Genomic DNA, 23,792 nt, shown 5'->3' on the forward strand with positions numbered 1-23,792 from the left:
ATGTCGCACGTCTCTCCTGTTGTTGTGTTTTTTGATCGTGGGCATCCACGCCAAAATAAACTGCTAATGAAACAGATAAAAACAAATAAAAACATGCTTCGAAAGTTCTTCTGTCATCTTCAATTCTGAATAATACAAAGTACAAAGTTGAATTTAAAGTGTGTTACAAAATGCTGATTGGACAAATATAATTTTGGCTTTTAAATCTCGAATCAAGTGAAAATACGGCTATACAAAAAAAATTGTTTGTATAATTTCGTTAAATGCTAGGAAACTAAACTTTGGAAAACAAAGTTACAAAGGTACTCACATATCAGTCCCGCTTGTGCCAAAGGTTTAAGAAAACGAAAGGACGAAATTTCACCAAGGCCATACTCATAAACTTACGAAGAACTGCTTACAGGGACGCTAAACTCGCTTTTCACATGCGCGTGGTGACGTTGAAAGGTCCGATTACAAAACCAGTAGAAATATAGACAAGCGGATGAACATTGTAACTATGTTCGTAATCAATTTACTAAAAGTGAGCCTTCTGGGTAGTGTCCTTAACATCTGTTTGCGTGGTCAAACTTACTTTAAATACCCATTCACAAATCAACTTCTTTTTCCCTCGTCCTCGTATAACTTAATAAGTCAAAAAATTCCAAAATCTTTCTTTTCCTCTATCGTTCATCTTCTGCGTCTTGACAGAAAATTGCAAAACTACAATTTTTCACTTCATCTAGTCTCCTTTATTGAATTAGTGCAATCCCCTTGGCGCGGGCGGTGAACCACTTAGAATGTAATCTGGGTACGAGTTAGCATTCGGTCAGCTGACTGGTCAGCTGTCATTTGCCAAAATGATATCCCATAATGATAAGCACGCGGGAGTACGGATTCGTGTAGTTTCCTTTGGTAGTATTCTGTGAATTCTTTTTCTTTCTCTATGGTTTGACCATTTAAGAAGTGTTCCTTTCCTTCCTGGATGATCAGAGGAAGGGGAGAAGCCAAAAATTCTGAGGTTGCTCTGAAATAAGGTAAATACTGTCTTAGTTTCGAATGGCGCGTGGTATCTGGAACTAATTCAAGAACGACAATCGAGCGAGTTATCTTATGGAGTGGATCGTAATTAAGTCGTTTGATATGAGTATAAAAAAGTTTTTCGCGATTGTTCAACAAATAGGCTGTTTCTAAAAGGGGAAGACTTTCGGAAACGTCAACACATTGTATTTGACCTGGTATCCGCGAATCGGTCGGCTTCAGACACTGGTCAGTTGTTTTTTTGATCCCGTTTAAGTTGTCAGCGAATTTTCCTTGGCTAGCTTAACCTTGGCTACTATTAAAAAGATTATGGTAGTCTTCATTTTTGGACTTTCTTTTGGGTTATTTCCACTACATCAACTTTCTTTTGGAAGCGTATTTGGGAGTAATATCATGGCTTGTTTATTGCTGGAAATTAAAAAAAAATTCTGGTATCAGTCGACAAGAACTGTTATTGCTTGACAAAACAAAGATAATGATTATGAGTTCTTACCTGAAGGCTTTTTCATCGAACCAAGGAAGTCCAAAATGCATGATTTTTCATTGGCAAAGCAGAACATTCTCAGTTTTGATTTCTTTTTTCAGTTTGTCTTGTTGATAACAAGTGTTTTTTTTCAATTTCCAGTAAAAGCAACATGAACTCTGATCTAAAAGTGGCTCCTAATGATAAGAAAGACACAAGGTTCCGTGATAATCGTAAGGGATCCCCTGAGCGATGGGGCAAGCCAGGGAGACGTGAAAATACCCCACCTAAGGAGACCAACAGAAGTGACCCTCACTCTATTAGGTGTCGCGTTTTCATCGGTAACCTTCAGATGAGCCGCAAGGAGCTTGAAGATATTTTTGCTCAGTATGGCAAAGTAGTGGGCTGCTCTGTTCATAATAACTATGGTTTTGTACAATTTGAAGATGAAAAGTCAGCTGATGCTGCAGTTGCAAAAGAAAATGGCCAAGTTTATTATGGCAAAAGAGTAGGTGAGTCAGTGGAGAAAAAAGTTCCAGCAAGAGCACAGTGTATAGCAATTTAGCATGGGGTCAAATGTTGCTGTGGAGCTTTAGATAAAAATTTGAAATAACAGGTTTTTTTGTCCCACAGTATTAACAATGGCCAAATTTTAATGGGGTTTTACATAAGGAAAAGTGACACTTTCTTAAAAGCTTTTAAACTAAACGAATCTCTAACATTTACATAACAACATCTTGAACAGCCCAGGCCTGGTGAACAAGGTCCATTGTTCTCAGCTTCCTTTGCTTTGCTGTGTGTCTAAGAGGCTCTTGGTGATGTATTTGAATTATTAAAATTGCAGATGTCAACTTAGCTGGTGATAGAAGAAAGGAAAAGATGGAAGACAGACCACGAGACAGAGACTCAAGACCACCCTTCCCTTTCAACAGGAGAGAAAGAGAATTTGACCGTGAAGGAAACAGACAATTTAGAAAATCTCCTCCACGTGACAGACCAAGATTTGAAGATTATGATCGCTTCCCATCACGGTTTGAACCACCTCCTTTTGATCGGCGAGGGAGGTCTCCATCTCCACCTCCACCTCGGAGAATGGATGACCGCCCTTATGGTGGTGGTAGAAATGATGATTTCTACATGCGAGACAGATACAGGAATGAACCCCCTCCCAGGGAGCCATATCCACGACATGGGTTTGATCACAGAGGTGATCCATACGACAGAGATCGGAGGGATCCATATGATTCTCCTAGGGGCCCATACCCAGACAGAAGGGATGATCGGTTTGATCGTTATGACTCCTATGGAAGGGATGGTCGTGACAGCCGAGATTACCCACGACCTGGAGATTATCCAGGTCCAGCTAAGAGGCCAAGAATGGATTACGATGGTCCTGATGATATTTACAGCAGTAGCAAAACCATAGAGGCTCCAACTGACTGTGTTATAGTAGTCATGAACAAACAACAAAGGTATTTGCTGCGAAGTGCCATTTCATTGTCAGTCATTTGATGACAATATATTTTTTTAGGTAGAACTGAGAAAAAGCTCTAATTTTTTATTTTCATTTTGTTCTCAAGAAAGATGATATTTGTGAGGGTTTTATTCAGCACACCATTTTGCTGTTGTTGGTGTAATGATGACCTTCAACTTTCGCAGGTGTGCAAGATCAACTTGTGAGCTCATTAGCAGCAGTGGAAACAATATCAGCCACAGTTGTCAGTCAACTCTCAAACATCTTGCACATTAAAATTTTAAGGAAATGACCAAACATTATGACATGTTTTTCTCAAAAGCTCTTGGAATGTTTTGGGGGCCCAAAACCTCATTGTAAAGTTGTAAAAAAACTCCATTGTTTCTCAAGATTCTTCCAGTAATCTTGGAGAAATAAGTATTTTTCCCTTCTTGTTTGCCCTTAGAAAGCCTTGCTGTAATTTCTCTTCTAGGAAATGATTTCTGTTGAGTGTGTCTAATGTAAATTGAACAACTGTAGATGGCATATTCGACAAAAGCATGCCAGTGTTGCTAGATGGTCTTTAGTTTGATACAAGTAGATTCCCTGTTTGGTAAAGGGATTTTTAGTTTTAGTCCCATCCTGTCAGGAATCAGAACTGACCTGGACAAATTCCTTTCAATAGGTAGGCTCTTGACATCTTTTGTCCTTCAGAATTTTTAATGACCCTCCCATGATGTGGGTATGGATATTTCCTTCAGTCCAGGAATTGCCTATATTCATTTACAAGTACTTTCTTTGTCTTCAATGCAGAGGCTATGCAGAACTGGTTCAAAGAAGACTGAAGTCTGTTGGACTGGTGGTAGATCTGCACTTTCATGGAACACAACCAATTGTAGAACTCTTGGATGATGTTGCACGGCGTGGCGTGTTGTATGCAATAGTGATAACCAGCCAACATGAGGTGCATCGCTCAGTGACTGTCAACATTCTGCATGGATCACCCCAAGGTAAAGATGAAACACCCCTTGCAGGGAAAACAACACATGCTGGTAAGGGGTTTATGGGGGGTAGGACAAAAGTATTCAAACTTAAATCATAGTGGCAAAACTCAGGAATATGATAAAAATGTTCTAATTACCTAATTTTCAGGGCTTTCAGATGGGAGGCTTTTACGAAGGGAGTTATTTACGAATTATTTTCCTTCTGAATTGTCTCCCAGCTTCACTGATTACAATTAAAGGTTGGTTTTCTTTGTTTGAAAAAGCTGCACTATTTAAAGCATATAAAATTACCATAGGCTTTCAAAAACGATTACATTCAATGGTGAATTGCTGCCTTGCTCAAATGACTAACAACATCAAAGTATAAGTGGTATCATGATAATGGCACTGTCATTATGCCTGGTGTTTTTAGCAAGAAATGTTTGTTTTGGGGGAAGATGTGAGGAGAGGGTTCATAAACAACTGGCTCATTAGGGTATTTACATGCAAATCAGTTTGCTTACAGCAAGTTAGATTTGAACATCATCCTAACCCACAACAGGATGATTGTTGGCCACCATGCATGTGTATCAGACATAAGGTATGGTATGAACCCTGAGTCAAAGTGATTCATCGCGTATAATTATGCTTACTTGAACTCAGAGCCATACTTGGATTTCTTTGGCAGAATTATGATCTTTTGTAAACCCAGATACAAAAGGTTTTTTTAATCTTTGATATTATTTTATCTTTCTTTTATCTTGAGAATAAAACATGCTTTCTTTTTTATGATTTTGTATACTGTAAAACTTTCATATAATTTAGCTATCAATCAGGGAATGGATTGTTTGGTGGATGATCCTTGTATACATGTATATACGACTTACAACTAAAGTGGTGCAATTTGTGTGAATTGCAATCTCTTTTTATTTACCTCTATATATTTGTTCAACATTTATTGCTCATATGGTTAATGATCAATATACAATATTGATACAGCAGTGCAATTTATTTATCCCTTACCCAAAACACAGTTACAATTGTCTCTGTATTATAAAATAATGACAATGAAGGGTTATTGACAGACCAAAGTAACCTTAATTAGTTCTAAATTCAAGGTTGCCAATTAATTATGTAATTTTCCTGTGAGTAAAAACTCTATAAAAAATTAGCTTGTCACATTGTTATTAACCCCATCATTCACTCCTTTACCACCACCACCACCACTACTGACTATTATTAATTTCAATTCTATTATTAGTATTATTGTTGTGATTGATGTGTGACTGTTTGAATGCTGTAGTCTACATTCTTGACATTCTATTACAAATTATTCCTTCTTTGTGATAAGTCTTAACATGTCCTGCTTGCTTCTTTTAGTCAAATTCTTGTCATTTGAGTAAGAGAATTTAAACTGTATTTTTTTTGACAAAGCAAGATGGATATAAACAAAGTTTTTGGAACAGACTGTTATCTCAACAAAAGTCTTTCCTGTTTTCTTTTGAATTTTTTTTTATGATAATATGTGAGTTGCAAGCTGTAGACATTGCCGGTCTTACAATATCTGTTAATTACTGTAACTGTCTTGCATGAGCAAGGACAGAGAGACAATATACAAGCTTAACATATTCCATGAGAGGTAGGAATGGGCACATATTTTGACAAAAATAAAGTGTAATAAATGATATACCACATTGGTCCAGCACCCTGTATGACAGTGCATATAACAAAGTCATTTACTTTGTATTTTGTAGTGGTTCATGGCTAAATGAAAAAAAAAAACCACAACCACAAACCATACTGTAATGATTACTTTTCAAATTAGAGATGACACGGAGTACTTTGTCACTTGGGAAGAGTTCACCTACTTGGTAGACACTGAAATTCCTTGTGGGACAATTTTTTCTTATTTTGCTTTAGTTTTGTAAATGTGAAATGTGACAAGTATTGGTGTCTTTCCAGTGAGTTCAGTTGCTATTCTATTTCAAGTTACTCCACCAGCACTTTGGTACATTGCAGAGCTTTATTATTTATTACACAGGTGTTCTTATTATTGTTCTATAATTATACTCGTGATTTAATTTACTTGGTTTGGAAGAAACTGAAAGACCCTAGCATCTTCTGTCTCTTAAACCTCATTACTCTTCAACCACTGACAGAATATTATTCTCTCTTTCTCATTAAAACTTAAGATGATTAAATTTTGCATAGTGACATTGATCTTAGGGTGAGTTACACATGAATGTCAAATGACAGGGTCATGAACACAGAGATCTGCTTTATAAATATTAGTTACATTATCATCGCCCACATTGAACGTGTGATGTTTCTACATGTAGACTCTCTTACAGGCTTAGCTGAAGTATATTTAACCAAACTATAGAAATTAACCTTCTGTGTGTGGTTGTTATTAACTGAAAATGGTTGACAAATATTTAGATGTCATGTATTTCATAAACTCTCAACTTATTAACATTCTTTCATAATTTAAAACCTAGAAGTTTCCTAGAACCGGTAAGTTGTTAGTAATTAAACATCACGCTCAATGTAGTGATCACGTTATTGGGGAGTTATTTACGGAAATGAAATGTTAAGACTGAAAACTTTTAGGTTTCATTTTGAAGGGTCATAGACCATAGAGAAAAAAACTCTTATACAGGCTTAAAACCAATTTTCGTTTTTTCGTTAATATTTAGCTTGTGAGCTTTGTTTTTTCAAACAATATTTAAACTATTTTAAGTTTTATCATGGCATGTACTTGTGTGTGCTTGCTGTGCTAATTAATTTATTTGCTATGAGTGGGCTCGACTTTGTTAACACACCGTTTGATTATGCATTTGTATGATGGGCCGTAATCCATGTGCAATATTTCTTTTAAATCATCTGTGGCATGTGTGGGTAATAAAAAGTTGGGCTGGGAAGTAAAATTATAAATTCTTTATCAGCGTAGCACATCACCAAAACCAGCATCCACAAGAGAAAAACATTGATTTTTTTTGTTTCATGACCTGTTGTCATCTCTTGTTTCAACTTGAGACCCATTTTATCTCCATACAGAGCATAGAAACATGCCTCTTGATGATGCTATGAGACTCGTTGGTCAAAATTTTGATCAGTACATGCAAGATCTACGTGAAAGAGCGAAAGCTAGCAGTGTTCAGGGAAGTAGCAAAGATGTCGGTGAGACAGTTTCCAAAGAAGAAAAATCATCCGAGATATCATCCCTTTTGAGTAAAGCTGCAGCTGGTGGGAACCTTTCTTCAGACCAGTTAGCAAAGCTGATTGATGATTTGTCGAAACGCCAGCAAGAAGTTGTAGGAAGCACCTCAACAGCCAATGGCAAGGGAGGTAAAAATTCACCACGTGATTTTTTTTCTCTGCAGTCATCCAACCTTTGTCACCATGGTCTTGGAAGCTAAGTCAGCTTTATTCAGATGTACTGCGATTTTTTTGTCTTGACTGGAAATAAGATGTGCATCGTGTGGTGCCGATTCACTTTACATCAAAACTTATTTCTTCACATTGCATTACAGATACTAAAATTGTGTAGGAAATTGAAATTTCGGCTCCAATTTCTCTGTTGGCCTGAAAACAAGAGCAAATTAAGACAACAGAGTTTTTCTCAAAGGGTAATGAACATGCAATTTATCATCTTAAATCTGTAACATCCTTGCCATAGCTGAAAATAGCTAAAAATCTTGAAATTTTTATTCGTAATATAATTGGGATGATATGAATTTGGACAAGGAATTACTCGTCAAAATGTGGCTTTTAACCAGAGCTGGCTAATATCTGTTGACCTGAAAATGAAACTTTCCGGTTTTAATTTAATGAACATGTAACTAGAAGAAAGGTGCCTGTCAATGTGTACTGATCGAATGGAACAACACTCGCTCTCATTTAGGACCATGACTTACATTGTATGTGTACTCATTTTTAAGTCAAAACTGAAGTTTTGGCCTCGTTGGCACATTGGGTTCGGCCATTCTGTTCAAGCGCAGAAAGCATGCATAAACGGCCCGTAGGTGACGTCAGTTCGGTGTAAGAGATCAGGGTAAAGTGAATGTGCATAAGTATGACACGTTTTACTCAAAATCCATCATTCTAAATTTCGGTAGTAATGGGCCTATCATTAATGTGTTACACATCTCTTCAGAAGTATATTTCTTTTTTGTCGGATTGGAGATGCAGTGATCTTAGCGTAAGCTTTAGGTTGTGCAAATTTTCATTCCTCACGTCAATGGTCCCGCAGTCTGGTGAGCCGTTGGGGCTCCACAGATGAATTTCCAACCAATCTACACCATTTCCTGCGAATATTCTAGGAGATGATCAACATCAAATATGAGGTGGAATGTGGTGTCATAATGCACCATCTTGAATGAAATAATTAAGATGGTGTTTGTAGAAATAAGCCTCTTTGCATGTTATTCATCCTGTGTGAGGGTAGGAGAGACATTTTTGAATTGCCTGGAGGAAGTGTAGTGTGGAAACTGGAATGTAATAAGTTTCCTTTGTAGGAAATAGTGTCACGAAGTATTGCAGGGCCTTTTATCCCAAAATGATGAGTTTTCTCTAGATTTCTGATGTCCCCGGATATGCTAATGAACTAAAATTTTGAAACTTATGATAAGCATTGGAATTCAAGTGGATGTCCTTGCCTGAAATTTGTGACATCAAGATAGTGTATGAGACTTGCCATAATGAAAGAACTGTGCAAGTAGCAAATTGAAATGTATTGAAAATTAACATATTGATATTCAAACCAAAGAAAACTTCAAATTGTCTGAGCTAGTTGGTACTCGTATTTTGGCAAATTAATCAGGGATATATTAACATTTAGCTAGCAGGCAGTCTCAGTATGATTGAAAAGTTGTCATATTTGAAAACTTTACTTTTTTTTACTTCTCTGATGATCAAAGTCAATAACTTTTTTCTCTGATGACAATCCTCTGGGTGTTTACGAATGACAATAACATTTGAAAAAATAACAGACAATGACAATGTAACGAATGACAGTGAGATTTTAGCTAAAGGCTGCTTCTGGAAACCCAGAAAATCGTAATTTTTTTTTTAAATTTCGAAATTGATACATTGAGCTGCTATGCTCCTTCTCTTTGCTGTTTTCTGTTTCCTGTGGTATGTCTACAATATTTTTATTGTTCATCATAGTTCCATTTACACCCGCTTTTTCACCAGGATTAGCCACAACTCAACCAAGTCAGCCCGCTGTGGATCCTCAGTCAATTGCCAAGCAACAAGCCGACCTTCAAGCTAAAATACTAAGTATTTTAAACCCTGGAGGAGTCGCCAAGTCTGGTGGTACCTCGAGTAGTTCTCTGACTCAGCAGGCAGCCATGTCAAGTGTTGTCCCTTCACCAAATGTTGCTACTGCAGCGAAATCGGCAGCACTTAGCACTACTGCAAAACCAATCTTTCCTCTGTATCTTGCCCAACAAAAACTTGTCACGCCAATACCAGGTAGTGGAGGATACTTATCGTCTTCAGCAGCACCTGGCCCAGGGGCTTTAACAGGTGCGACAGGATCAAAGACACTGTCTTCTACTCCATCAAATCAAATCGGAAAATCTCCCCAAAGTGCAGTACAATATGGTGTTACATCTGCATCGAGTTCATATTCTGCTGCTTCTGTCAGAACAACTCCATCCGCAGCATATCAGTACACCAAACCTGCAGCCCAAGGAGTCCAAAGCACCTACGCTACTGGTGCTAACCGAGCTGCGACAGCTTCATCAAGCTCTTCTTATGGCTCTCCGGCAACCCAGCGATCTCAGACGTACCCGGCTGTTACCCAGGCTCAAAAATCAACTGCCTCTTCTGCCACCCAGTCTCCAATTTCTGCTGTTTCAAAAGCTGGTCTTGCTGGACAAGCAATAGGGACAATTGGCGTGCAAAGACCGAATGCAGTTGGCCGTGGATCACCTGGTAGTTTGAGTGGTTCAAGGCCTGGTACAGGCGCCCCTGGAGTCCAGATGAGAGCCCCATATCCAATGGCATCTAAAGGTAGAGCTGGTTTACTAGGAGCTTCCCCGACAGCTGGAGTTAGAGGACCCACACAAACTGGTGCTGCCAGAGCCCCTGCACCTTCAGGTTCTCCAGGTGTACGCATGGGAACTCCTAGAGGTCCTTCACCAGTGGGTAGAGGTGCTGTGAGGACGCCATCCCCAGCAGGCATGCAGGGACAGGCTCGTGGTAGAGCCATAGCAGTCCGGGGTGGAGCTATCTCTGTTCGTGGTGGGGCAGTTGGTGGAAAAGCTGGAACTGGTGCCGCTAGCACGACAGGCGTTGCTCTCTCTCAAACAGCTTCCCCTAATAGGGGTGCCCTTGTTCAGCGAGGTGCTCCAGTCGCACGGGGCATTCCTACCAGAGGAGGAGGAACTGGTCCAACACGAGGTTCTCCAGCGAACCGAGGCGCTGCTCGCGGTGGCTTAGCACCTCGAGGGGCCCCTTCCTCTCGAGGTGGTCTAATTTCCCGAGGGGGCCCCCAAATGCGTGGTGCTCCAAGCGCTCGTGGTGGTCCTTCACAACAGGGTACCCCAATTCGTTCGTTAGGTCCTGGTGGAAGAATTGCCGGACAAGGCCCTATAAATCGTGGTGCGCCTCGGGGAAGGCCCATGATGCGTGGCGGTCCTGGTTTCAGAGGAGGTCGTGGAAATTCCGGTGGATACTAATAGGGCAACATGATGTGGAGTTTGCGGACCTTTTAATACAGAATTGAACTCTGTCATAAATCTACCATGTTAGTGTATGTGCAAAGTGCATGCTTTCTTATTTGCTTTTGTTGTTTTAGTTGTCGTGTATCGCAACAAAAAGTGAGAGACTCCTCTTACTCCGCCACTTTCGAAAGAGAAAGGTTTTTATTTAAATTTTATCAGTCACCGTCTGGAGTCTTGTTTCTTTTTTACTTATGCCACTCTATTGCTGGCTAGTTGTATTTCTCTCGCGAAGATCATTCTGCAACATGCTTTTATTAAAGAAGTCGTAAAGTTTGACCAAAAAACTGCTTTTTTTGAATGAATTTGAATGAATTTTTTTTAACTTGAATGCGAACTATGCTGAAGTTATCTTCAATCTACCGAAATAGCTGACAGATAAACACGCGAATCCTACACCCAGTTTATTTCATTACGTTATTAACGGTTACTGGAACTAACTGGGCCCTTGTTAAAGGTGACACATACAGATATGTAACTTGTAACGTTTCCAGAATCTCTCTAACTTGTTGTTTTCAAACCAAATACATTTTATGATGAAATTTCTGTTATCTCTTTGGTCCAAATTATTCCTCTTTAAATACTTCTGTTTTCAATGTTGTATGTTTGCTCGAATTAGTCGCTCAATATTTCACCTTGTTATTGTATCGTCAAGTCATCTAGTTACCACAAGATTTGCATTGTTTTGTATGTGGTTTGTTCATACAGGAAGAGTTTGAAAAAACTCTTCAGGAATTAAAACATGCTGCCTGATCTTTTAATTACTGCAACCGAAAATTTAATCGTGATTACATGTTCGTGGTCACACGCAGCGCTAAGAATATGCATTTATCTGTCGAAGCTATCTGCAGTGGTAACTTATGTGTAGGGGAAGATCTTAGGAAGCAGTGCATTTGATAGCAGTTATTCCCTCTGTCTCTCTAAGAATATGCAGGTACTTTCCGAAGCTATCTGCACTGGTAACTCATGTGCAGGGGAAGATTTCAGCAAGCAGTGCATTCGATAGCAGTCATTCCCTATGTCTCTCTCCATGCTGTTGACGCGGAGTGACTCTGCTTGTTCTTCTAACCTTTTTTAAATAAAGAACTGATATCCTTATAGAGCGAATTACAGCTGAAGACTGCTTTCGCCCACCAATTTACTCTACTTTTCACATTCTTATTTATTTTTATCCTCATTATTATTGTTATTGTTATTGTTATTGTTGCTGTTGTTGTTGTTGTTATTATTATTACTATTATTATTATTATTATTATTATTATTATAATTGCTATTGTTATTGTTCTCGTTTTAAAGCGAATTTTAGACGTTTCGTTTCCTGGTAGTAGTAGACTAAGTACAGGCGGTACCATTAAGCTATGGAACCTTAGTTAAACCTAATCTCGAGTGTTGACCGTTGTTGCACAAACGTTTACATATTGCACTGGTAGCAAATGAGCAACGGTGGGTTTGCTGTTACAAATTCGATCATAGTGGTTTGTAAGCATTTACTGTAAAGATCATTTTTGGGGGGTTACGCGATCGTTAAAGAGTTATAAGTATATTTAAAGTAATCCTGACTATACCATACAGTACCCGGAAATCGCAGGCAAGCTCTTGTCGCTGCAAAGAACATTGTTACAGAACAGACACGACTACGCAACACATCATGCCAACACATTCAACTCGTTCTCCGCATTAGTCATCATACCTCTCCGTACAAGACTCTTACTAACTCGTGCCATGTCCGGTTGCTAGACGAGGGTGTGTTCTGCACATACCGCATTACTGTGTCACTTTGTTTTTCCTAAGATACTCGATGATACGGAAGAGACCTGTCTAAAATGGCGACTTAAATTGGTTATTGTGGGAAATTGAAGTTGCCTCTAAATCTCTAAGATGGAGAAGAATCCAAATTTGTTCTTGTTTATTTTATCTTGCTATTAGTTTTTGTCATGTTTTGTTTTGTTTTTTGGCTGATCTGCTCTCAATTTGGAGCTGTTTGTGGTTTTAATTTAGATTTTAATGAATACTTTATGCTTTTTCTTGACCTTTGCTTCCAGTCTCATTTTTCTTTGTCGACACAGATTGACGGAATATTCTCTCAAACAACACGATTTCGTACTTAGCATCACGGCATATAATTTGTTCTTTCTGGTACCTCTGACAAAGCCATATTTGAATTTTCGCCTACAAGGCTCTCAAATGAATCCGTAATGATTTGTCCACCACGGGCTGTGCTCTTTAACCTTCGTCAGTTTCAACAGCAAATGAAATCTCCTTTAGTTCGTTTTCCTTTGTCATCTAAATGTGGTGGTGGTCCTTTTTTTGTTGTAAATTGTGTGTGGAGCTTGGCCAAACATGGGAGGACGAAACGGATGTCCCACTAAGGAATGTGTTAACGGGTGAGTTTCTGTACAAGATTTCTCCCTTCAACTTGAGTTCCTGGGTGCCCTGTCCACGACACAATTTGTCGAACAGTTCTTTGAAGTACGCTCCTGTTGCATCTTCGTCTCGTACTTTTCTCGGGATGTTGATTTGCAGAATTTAATATGCAATTGAGTTATTTGTTCTTTGATTGGACCAGAAGACTCGCTTTACTCTCACAACCAATGAAGTCAGAAACTTAAGCCAACCATTTGGTACTCACGTTTTTCCCCGCCTCAGACGTTTTCTCATTTTTTCTTAAGTTATTACTGGCTGTTTGCGAAATTTTCCTTTTCTCGGATTGGAAGTTGTGATTACTTTGGTTTTGGTGTATTCTAATTATGACGTGTCCTGACTTGTGATGGATTCTCGTAAACTGATCGCGTCTAATTTAGTCGTCCTAGTCGTCAAATAAACGCCAAGTCCATCTTCTTTGACGAAAGGGATATTTATTATAGAACGTTTGTTAACTTGTAAAGAAACTCTACATAGAATAATTGAATTACAAAGAGTGAAAAGTGTTAAATCTAATATCGTAATCAATGAAAGATTATAAAAGATGTTCAGTGAAAGATGAAATACAAAAGAGTGGTTACATCAGTGTCTTAGGAACTTAAAACGTTATATTAGTCCCCAGTCGATTGTAGCTAATCGAATTATATTTTTGAGTTTTTTTTCCCTTAATCAAAACTCTGTGTTAGCTTATCAAGTGGTGTGTTGCTCACACCTGTCAGATCGCTGCATTTGGGTATGTATCGCACTAATTAGATCGCCGCACTAGTGTACGTCTCTCGCACCAATCAGATCAAAGCATTGAGGTATGCTAGCATCAGTTAGAGTGTTCCTCATGTAAATCATGTCATGAAATTAGGATACCACAACATGTTGCGATCGAATCAATCCAAAATTGACACAAAGCAAGAATCACCTAAGAAGGACTTGAGAGCTTATCAACCCAGTTCATGTGCCTTGTGATGACTTCGTCGCCGTGATCCGTCGGGCGTCGATAGGTCGTTGGAGAATTTTTCAACCACATAGTTGATAAAAAGTGCTTTGTGTACCGCTCCTTCATTAACAACGCACGCGCCGTCAGCTAAAGACCAAACACGAAATTATCACTAGAGCGTTTCTTTTGGGAGGGTTAGTTTCGCTGACAAGGGTAAAAATTGCGCAAAGCATTTGCATAAAGCACATTTGATCGATAATCTTGATTTTGTCTTGTGGTTGCTTTTTCGGCGAAAGTTGAAAATACTAACAAGTTATATTTACTTTTTGCGTCAACTGCGATGTGAAATATCTGTTTCTGCTTATGGTGCTTTCAGGTGCATCGAGAGGAATTTAAGTGAATGCAAGTGAAGACCTTTTCCACACTCCCTTCAGCTTCGTCCCTGTCAGAGTACAAGAACGCCTGGGTTATAGTACCTTTTTTATTATTTTGGGAACTCTTCCACCTTGAAAAGTTCCGTTTCTGCCTTAGATAATGTGCTACGTTTCTCAGCCTATATCTTCTAATATGAAAGTCTTTACGTCCATCAATTCTCGAAGGTCGCCGTATTTTTTCGCCATGACGTGTTAAAGTTTGGCCTTTTTTTTTTTTTCTTTTTTTTTCCGTCATGCACTCAAGGATGAAATCGTATTATCCACCCGTAAGCGTAAATTGATTTGATTTATCGCAGGGTAATACAGCAAAGGCAGGAAAGCATCTTTTACAGCGCCATTCCCCACTTTACTCTGTACGCTTCTTCAGGTGCTGTCAAGGAGAATTTGTTTCAACATCAAGACCTTTTGTTGGTTATTTCCTTTATTCTTGTGGCCTTAGCGAGTGATTCAGGGGTGATATTAAAGGAGAAGTTAGATTCTAATCACTCTTGAGGTCAAATGGTCAACAGGGCTAATTTCGCCGCAGTACGTGCGGATTTCACAGGGTCTTTTCTTGTACACAATCAACCATGTTGGTGGAAAAGTAATTCAGCGTGACATCACAGACTAACCAGCCCTTGTCACGTACAATCAGTTGTCTAATGACGTCTGTTTGCGGTGCAGATCTGATTGATTTGGAAATTTACTCACTCGTGTTTTTTTTTTTTTTAAATCCAGTTTGCGATGTCGCAGCCAAGTCAGACTTAAAGACAACATGTAGGGACGATTAAGTTCGATGTTCTTACTAGACTATTGTGGATTCAGGAATGGGAAACATTTTCGGCACGTGTACGTGAGAGGTGGGAAGACTGTTGCTTACAGTTGTAATATTTGCAAGTGCACCGTTTTCATTGGGTTTCCTGTTCTTTGTTAAACGCTATCTAGTCATGCACATGGTATTTTTTCCCTCATTCTCCTACGTTGTTGATTGTTACAGTTTTGTAAACAGCATGTTTACTTTTTTGTCCCGGCAGGTCACATTTCGTATGATGTGGGAATCAACAAGAACGAGACTCAAGCAGAGGAAGACGTCGACTGGGCGATCATTTGCAGAAAATTGCTTCCTCACTCAAACGCCCGGAAAATAAATTACTTCCTCAATAACATGTAGTTTCATTTGTCTCAAACCTCTGAAGATTCCGTCCCAAACGTTACAGTGAAGGTTACCAGATCCAACGATCACCAGCATAACACACTCTGTGCTCAAATTTATTTTCTCCTCTTCCATCCCTTTGGCAACCCATTAACTGTGTATCAGGCTGTCGGCAAGAGATTGTAGATTGAATATTATCTTTTAACAGTCGGCTATACGGATGGGGCGGCACACGGAAAGATTTTGATGACATCTGCTCCGCGAAACGTTCGAATTTGAGTGCATAAACATAAATATTTTAAACACACGAACTGAGGGCGGAGAGCTACCGCAGCCCACTAGCTGCGCTTTGGGATAAACTGATAAGTTGAAATTTGTCTTACCGTCAGGTTTAATGTTCCTGCCCTTAATTGAACTGAAAAGATCCAAGGGAATGGGCAGAGAGGGAGGAAAGGCTTCTTACTTGATTTTGGGTTTTTTTTGTTTTTGAACAGAAAAGTTATAAGATCTAGAAGAATTCATTGGCATATCCCTAAGAGAAGTAATGCACTGTGACTTAACAAGTAATAATTTTAGGGAATTTCAAGTTGTTCTCTCGTTAAGGCATTCAATTATTATTCAATCTTTTCTCACCGATGTTCTGCGGCCATTCATTTAAGGTGAAGTCGGGACTTTTCATTTTGCCGAAGGGAAACTGGGGAGGGAGGCGGGCGGGCAGAATGAATAATCGTGAAAAGGCGTTTTACAGAAATCACATCAAACGGGACCTTTCTGCGTTGAACTCAATCATAACAAAACCCAGAGATGCCATATGACAGGTATACATGTGTGGACGTGTGAAGTAACAACACCTAGAGCTTGTGCCAGCTAATTACTGTTACGGCAAGCTTCGCCAGTGTTCACAAGGCAGACCAGAGAGAAAACCAATCATTGGGTAAGCACCGAATTCTACGAGGATGACACCTGCATCATTCTTTGTTAACAAAAGGTGATCACGTGCACTTAAAAACCATAGCCCCGCACACGTTTATATCATCTTCTCTCTGGTCCACGATCGGGTTCCGAGATTGATCAGTCGATACTCGGGATTGCTTCGGAAGTTGATACTTTCATGGACGCAGAATCATAACCGGCAGAAGATGAATCTGACTCCGCTTCTTTGCTTGCGATCACTTCTCTGTAAGGATCTTTCGTAGAGTAACCTGCTTCAGTCTGATGATTATGATGTGAATGGTCCCACGCCTGTCCGTAATCGTAACTACTGTACCCACTATAATAATCAGAACAGTTCCAATACGCCTCTGAGGTTTGATTATTTTCATTCTTGTTATATTCAGAAAGCTGTTGAGCCGTGTTCACATCACCCTTCTTTGTGTTCTCGGAATGGAAGGCCTCTACTTTCTTGAGGGCTTCGTCTAACCTTGTACAGTCTGTGTAAACATTTTGGAGAACCTCGGCCTGAAGAAAGGAAATGAGAAAAGTTAAGTTACAATTAGAATTATCAAGACATTTTACTGATTTTACGCGAAAAAAACCTACATAATTGTTGAGATGTAACAAAATCCTAGAATAAATAACTAAAAAAACATTGAAAATGAATGAAAGGAATCCAGTTAGGTGTTTCATAATCAGTGAATAGATGCATTTATGCTAGAGACGTTAAAGTTGTCTAAGACGTTAAAGTCGTCTCGAGACGACTTTAACGTCTTAGACAACTTTAACGTCTCTAGCATTAAAACGGCCATTAATAAGATCAGAGGACCGCGTTGCAGTGTCTAGTGCTTCACTACCAATAAGGCTACTGCTTTGTGTGTTCCATGTAGGAAACTCTTTTTTTATAGATGAATTTTATTATTCTGCGCCAGAAAACATGGTTCGCCTTATCCCAGGATCTTCGTTTCCAAGACGTTAAGAGAGAAATGGTTACATGTCATACGTATAGGAAATCGTATGAACGCGAGTGCATTTCGTGATTTATGGGCACGAGTGATGTTTTGAAAGTTCTCAAAATTGCACTCGCTTACGGCTCGTGCAATTTGAGAACTTTCAAAACATCACGAGTGACCATAAATCACGAAATGCACGAGCAGGTTCATACGATTTTTTATTTATTATATTCTCGATTTTTTTATAATTTGGTGTTCAAATTTGGCGCTTCCCCGGTGTTTCCATGGCAACTTCTCCGTATTGCACTCTATAACCTCTATTGCACTCTATAACCTATTTATGCATTCATCATTGACCAATCAGAAACGCGATATTTTGTTGAGTATATAATAAATTTAACTATCATTGGGCTGAAGAATATCGCCCGATCTTTGACACATGGCGGCATTCGATGAGTGAGGCATGATAATTTTCATAAACGTTATCATTGCAGTTGAGCGCCAAGTGGAACATTAGTTAAGTATTCTCTGCCAGTTGTGCTACTTCAGATTATGACCTCGAGCTCAGAAAAATCGTTTTTAAAACAGTATGGGCCAGTTGTTTCAACGAGGTCTATCCCAAACCGTGGTTTTACGCAAGCAATGGGCCTTAGGGATTCTCTATAAGAGGGTTGATTCAATTAAAAGTCTTAAAAGACTGTCCTTCCACTATTAGCTTTTGGGCCCTCTTGAAACGATCCACAAAAAAAAAGATAAAAAGGATCAGCTTAACTGGAGATGGCTTGGGACGCAGTTCCGTTATGGACGGCTTTTTTTACGGCTTTTGTTTAAATAACCAGCCCTGTCTGTGGTGGACAAAAAAATGTCAAAGTTTTAAGGGTTTTCTTCTATATTAATAATTACCCATATATATTCCAGTGGGGAGACAAACAAATCTTTGAGACTTTATCATTACATGATTACAACTCTCTGATGAATTTAGGTGACTAGTATACCTGCTCAAATTGCTCTTTAGTCTGAGGGCCGCATTCCACAGGGTACTGATTGTCTGTGTTCGGATAAGGCCCTGTAACCTGAGCACCAGATGGCTGAGTGGGATGTGTAAGAGCCTTCTGAAGTAACCCTCGCTCTGTGGCCGCCTCAAGTACTCTATGTTTAGATCTCAACAGCTCCTGGATGAACATGAAGCACGTTTTAGTAAATAAAAAGAAAGATCTTTGTTTGCATGATCTCCTTACCACGCCTTACACTTCAACAGAAATCTGTCTCCATGTTCTCTCGCTAACTTAGAATGAAGACCAGCCTAATTTGCATAAAGGCTTATATCTATAGCTGACAAACACACTAAAAGTTACTTTTAGTGTGTTTGTCAGCTATAGATATAACTAAACTAGTGGAGTACCTCTCTTCGTGATTTTGGATTTGGATCATCGTAAGCCCATCTCACATTCAGCAACTCTCTGTTGTTCAGCTTTTGATCTGACATGGCAATCTTAAAAAACAAGAGGTCCAACATAATTTTCCTTTAAAAGTGTAACTGCATCATAACTCATTAGCTATTGATACAGGTTCTCTGCATTTTATTGTGGCATTTTATTTTTTAAGATAATTTTTACTGCAGGAAGTTATCTTTCAAGAGTGAGAACTATCTGCCAAACTCACAAAAATGAAATACTGTAACATCTTCATGTTGAACAATAAATGCTGAACAGTTCACCAGAGAAAAAATAAAAAATAATTAAACACCTTCCTCTCACCTTTGCAAATTCAGCATTAACTCTGTTCTTGTAGCGTACAAATGCTATGTTGCGTTTGTGTATTATTCTTATGTCCTGTAGGATTTATTGAAGAAAAAAAAACAATTACTTTTAAGTTTCCAAGGCACAAGCCCTTTTACTGTTAAGTCCATGTCCACTAGGGAAAATTTACCACAAATTAAATAGGTGAGGAAAAAAAAACTTAAATTCAAAAACCAATTCAATTACATCTTCCTAATTTTAATTGTTCATCAAAACAAAGGTTAATAAACTTCCAACCAAAGTTCAGCACATTCATATCATGTACTTCAGAAGCATCTTCATTTTCTAGCCTGGTATTTGTTAACCAAATTATTTTGTATCAATATATCTAAAAGCCACCTATTACTTTAATCAGTCATGCAATTTTAAATATATTTGGCACTACAGTCTAAAATGTCCAGCTATGAAGGGCATAAAAGTGTGACATTTACCTCAATTTCACCCCACTCCCCAAACTCAGTCCACAAAAGCTTCTCCAGTGTTGTTCGACAGCCCAGGCCTCCAACATATAGTGTTCTGCATTCTTTATCAAATGTGCCAACCCCTCCCATGTCTTCCTTGTGGAGTCGATGACGTTCTCGGCCAAAAACATCATGAGCTAGATCAATTCTAAATAAGTTAGGAAAGCAAATTCCTTTATTAAACCTCTACCTTAAAAAGAAATGTTTAATATTACATCCATTTGATCTAGCTTGTGTGTATCATCGCAAATGTACACCTCAGTCAATATATGAATGCTGATATCATTAATGTAATTGTAAGCATGCTAATATTATTACCACTGACCTCTTTTCATCTTTATCAGTGGGTATAATATGCAGATAACCACAATCAGAACCCAGATGACAACAGCCTCTAGCAAAATAAATGCAATAATAATGCTTGTTTCCACCAGGATCATCAATATTTGCCTTGGTGAATCCTGCATCTGTTTCTATGCAGCATTTTGTCTCTGATGGCCCTACAACAAAACCAGAAAAAAAGGATGATGAAGTTTTTGGTCAAGTCTCAAGTTTCTCTCAATCTCTCTATCTGTTTAGCCAACTGGATGTTGCTTCATAAATCCCACTCCTTTGGAAAAATTCAATCTTCCACTTCAGTATTTGAAATGATCTGTTGCTGTTGAAAGTGTTATGTATCTCCTATTTCCATTCCCCTCTGTTTCCCTATTCACCTTCTCCTCTTTGCTCATGCTATCTCCTAGACTGTCCTAATTCATCACTACTTTTCAAATGAACTCTTCCCTCTCTTCCTGAAGGAAACCACGACTTAACACTGTGTCAAACCATGTGAGCCCCCGATATTCCATTGGTTAGCGCTAGGGTCAGGAATATCGGAGGCCTACATGGTTTGAAGCAGTGTTACCTCGTTCTTTCCCTTCCCGAGTGTCAAGAGTCTTTCACATCACTAACCGTGATCTTTGTCATTCCGCCAATGTTCTCCCACCCATCGATCGTACCATATATTATACTCCGTGGCACCTTCAGGAATCCAGTGCAACTTTTCTTTTTCTTCAGGATCAATCTGTCGACGAGCTGGCTTTGTTAGAAGTCTCTCAACCATACCTTCTACATCACAGGCAGTTTGTTTAACGTTTTCCACAGGATCATTGTTTGTTTTACCATATGCTGCTCCGTTGTAAAATCCTTGATAAAAATATTGGTTTGCTGGAATAAAAAGTGGGTGAAGAGAATCCCATTCGGTCGGTTTTTCCCATTGAGTTCTATAATCGCTAATATTTTGATAATAGTTGAGTCCGCTATTCCAGTCGAACATAGTTATCCACGGACCGCGTTGTTCGTAAAACTGTGGGTAATATGAAGAATCCGTGTTACAAGCAGTCGTTGTTTCTTGTGTGGTCGTAGTTTCCTGCCTTTTCTGTTGCAAAGTTGATACATTTTCACCATCATCGTCATCCTCTGCCTTGCGTTTAGCCGCCATATTGAATTTTATGGCAAACCCGCTGACCATCTTTGTTTTAGACAACTGCTGCTTATGTCAAATGAACTGCTCGCGGGCGTAGATTTCTTCAAATGACTTTTCTCAACATCTATTCTTAACAGTAAGCTACCTCTCCCGAATATAGAATGAGTGTCTTGATTTTCTGTAAACTTAACAAAATTTCATGGATAAATACAAAATTCAATACAATCGAAAAGAGATGGTTTTATTGCTATCAAAAATAATTGTTTTCAGTGTTTGAGGATTGTCTTACTTGTGAAATTTTTGTCGCAATTGGGATCATGTGCTTCCACTGCAGTGATTTTAAGTTACCAGAGACAATGGAGAAATGGTCAACCATTAAAATTGACGGAGAGAGGCCCATTGAGAGGACAATATTTACAAACATGTTCAGGTTTCACATTCCCACACATTGGCATCTGTTTTCATGTATTTTTTGAGCTGTTAACTAATGACTTGGTTTATCTATCTATTACTCGACAGAACTATTTATCATCCAGTTATATTTTGGGAAAAGAATAATTCTGAAATCATGGTTTGGTCTCCTCTTTTTTTCAATAAAACAAAAGTAGCTTTCTAAATAAGATTTTATTTTATTCCTCACACACCATTGTCTATTTTTCTTACACCAATAAGCTTATCTGTCCTCAAAAGTTGTGATGTGCACTGTAACACACTCTGCCAGAGCAGGTGTTTTCCTTGAAGAGGCTCAAAAATTTCACATTCTTGAGGATCTATTGATTTACCTGTCTTTGAATCTATCCCTAACAACAATCCATCATCCTTCAAAGACCTCTCCATCTCATTCAAACAGTGAATGAAATTTTCTTTTGGATGAGACATGGAAAACGAATTTTGATGGAGGAACCTTGGTATGGCTCGCAATGCACTACTCAGGATTTCCAAAGCCAGTGATAAATTTGAGTCTTTTACACTATTTGAAATTTTTTTTAAAGAAAAGCTCAAGGCCAGTTCACATGCACCAGCACCTGGTACAAAGAGCAACTTCTTTCCATCTTCACTAAAGGACATTTTGATGCATTTTAGTGCATGGTGAAGAACAATGTAATACTGCCTACATAATCCTTGTACTGGAGAACAAAGAAGTATGCTGCATGGAGAGAATTTGCAGTTTGATAAATCCAACTCAAGATGGACAAATCTATGATGACCTATTGTGTGAAGATCACATGAAACACCCTTTCCAACAAAGAGTTCTGACAGATTGACCTCACCAACATCATTAATGGCAAGTATTCCTGTACACTTACAAATATACCTGACATACTCCTGAGGAATGCTGCTAACAACAGCAATGCCATACTGCCTACAGAAATGCAAGGCAAAGTCTGGCACATTCTCTGAGGACAGAATTAATTTAATTTTATGTTCATTGAACATGGTTATTACTTTTTTTACTTGGTTTCTTTTCCACTCAACACTCAAACCTAAAGATGTTTCATCCTTTATTTGAATTGATGATGATGTCTGTGGTCCCAAGAAGTCAAAACTACAGTTCATAACAACAAACATGAACTCCTGAGAAGTTTTGGGAACTCCTTGTTGTTCGATGGAAAATCCACGAGGTATTATTACTCCAGGCTTCAAATGAGAAGAAGAAATTGGAACACCAGGAACTTCTACACAGATCTGGCCGAATTCGTCAATTACATGTAAAAGTGCATCCTGCAGGGAAATAGCTGATGATTTCCAAGTCTCCATCACCACCTGGTAAAGAAGTTCAACAAAGTTTGAAACTAAACTGGTCGGGAATTTTCCGTTAAGTGTTGTGATGAGAAGTCTAATCATTCTCTGTTTGATAAGCGAGGAATCCTCGGCCTCAAGGTCTGTAGTTACTGCGATTCCGTTCAGAACTGAAACAACAACTTCATGTTCAAGTAAACTTGATTCAAGTTTGTAAAAAGCTCGAGACAATGCAGCTAAAGTTTTTCCTCGGTGGATTGATAAAGTTTCAGTGGGATCAAAGTTATCTCTCATTCCTGTAATGGAAACGGCTTCCCGTAGGATTGATGATAAAAGCAACACGAATGATGTTGCGCCGTCTCCAGAGATTGAGGAGAAGGACACAATTTTGTTGACAATAGTTCGCCCGATGGGATTTTCTAAATTCAACGACCTTAAAATTAGTGCACCATTATTTGTAATAAGTATTTCTCCTGAAGATGAATTCAGCATGACGTCGTGTCCGTTCGGTCCAAATGTTCCCTTCAAAATCTTTTCCAAAGTCTCACAAACTTTCAAGGCTTCTTCTGCGACCGCCATATTGAACTTGAGCCGTCTTACCCTACAGCCTTGGCCAGCGTTGTGTCAAATCCAAAACTCCCGTATTAGAAACAAATATGGCCGACATTACTTTTGTGAGAAAGGCGCGAGATTTCCTTTGAAAAACTCAACAACGGTAATAGCGGTTGTTGACGAAGCTGTCTCTCACGCAAGACGGCTCAGCTTAATTCCCCACAATTTTTTGTTTGGCTCAGGATCAACCGCGTCGCCGAACTCCTATCTAACGTGTTGTGTACAGAAAGTCCGAGTTCTTGTCGTTGCGTTTATCGAATC

General features: G+C 38.9%; 3 protein-coding genes across 6 annotated transcripts; 1 reads left to right on the top strand and 2 right to left on the bottom strand.

The window, feature by feature from the left end:
• The first annotated feature begins 859 nt into the window (after positions 1-859).
• On the top strand, positions 860-11,192 carry LOC131774597 (nuclear receptor coactivator 5). 4 transcript variants are annotated; one of them, XM_059090650.2, is made up of 6 exons: positions 860-1,016; positions 1,646-1,995; positions 2,328-2,955; positions 3,750-3,988; positions 6,977-7,267; positions 9,116-11,192. In XM_059090650.2, exons 2-6 carry the CDS (start codon positions 1,656-1,658, stop codon positions 10,606-10,608), a joined length of 2,991 nt encoding a protein of 996 aa, XP_058946633.2. In that variant the 5' UTR covers positions 860-1,016; positions 1,646-1,655; the 3' UTR covers positions 10,609-11,192. The 4 variants fall into 4 exon arrangements, with proteins under 4 accessions (XP_058946633.2, XP_058946635.2, XP_058946634.2 ...); XM_059090652.2 differs by having other exon boundaries at positions 1,930-1,995; XM_059090651.2 differs by lacking the exon at positions 1,646-1,995.
• A 3,436-nt stretch (positions 11,193-14,628) lies between these two features.
• Positions 14,629-21,194, bottom strand: LOC131774598 (uncharacterized). Its single transcript, XM_059090655.2, has 7 exons — positions 20,666-21,194; positions 20,040-20,214; positions 19,685-19,862; positions 19,212-19,286; positions 18,857-18,946; positions 18,450-18,626; positions 14,629-17,026 (listed from the first exon to the last, which is right to left on the bottom strand). Exons 1-7 carry the CDS (start codon positions 21,192-21,194, stop codon positions 16,640-16,642), a joined length of 1,611 nt encoding a protein of 536 aa, XP_058946638.2. The 3' UTR covers positions 14,629-16,639.
• Positions 21,195-21,620: 426 nt separating this feature from the next.
• LOC131774513 (Bardet-Biedl syndrome 10 protein-like) lies at positions 21,621-23,577 on the bottom strand. The gene has a single exon (XM_059090559.2). The coding sequence runs from the start codon at positions 23,496-23,498 to the stop codon at positions 21,816-21,818; it is 1,683 nt and encodes a 560-aa protein (XP_058946542.1). The 5' UTR covers positions 23,499-23,577; the 3' UTR covers positions 21,621-21,815.
• Between the last annotated feature and the right edge of the window lie 215 nt (positions 23,578-23,792).

This window comes from Pocillopora verrucosa, chromosome 3, assembly GCF_036669915.1.
Source record: "Pocillopora verrucosa isolate sample1 chromosome 3, ASM3666991v2, whole genome shotgun sequence".
Classification (NCBI taxonomy): Eukaryota; Metazoa; Cnidaria; class Anthozoa; order Scleractinia; family Pocilloporidae; genus Pocillopora; species Pocillopora verrucosa.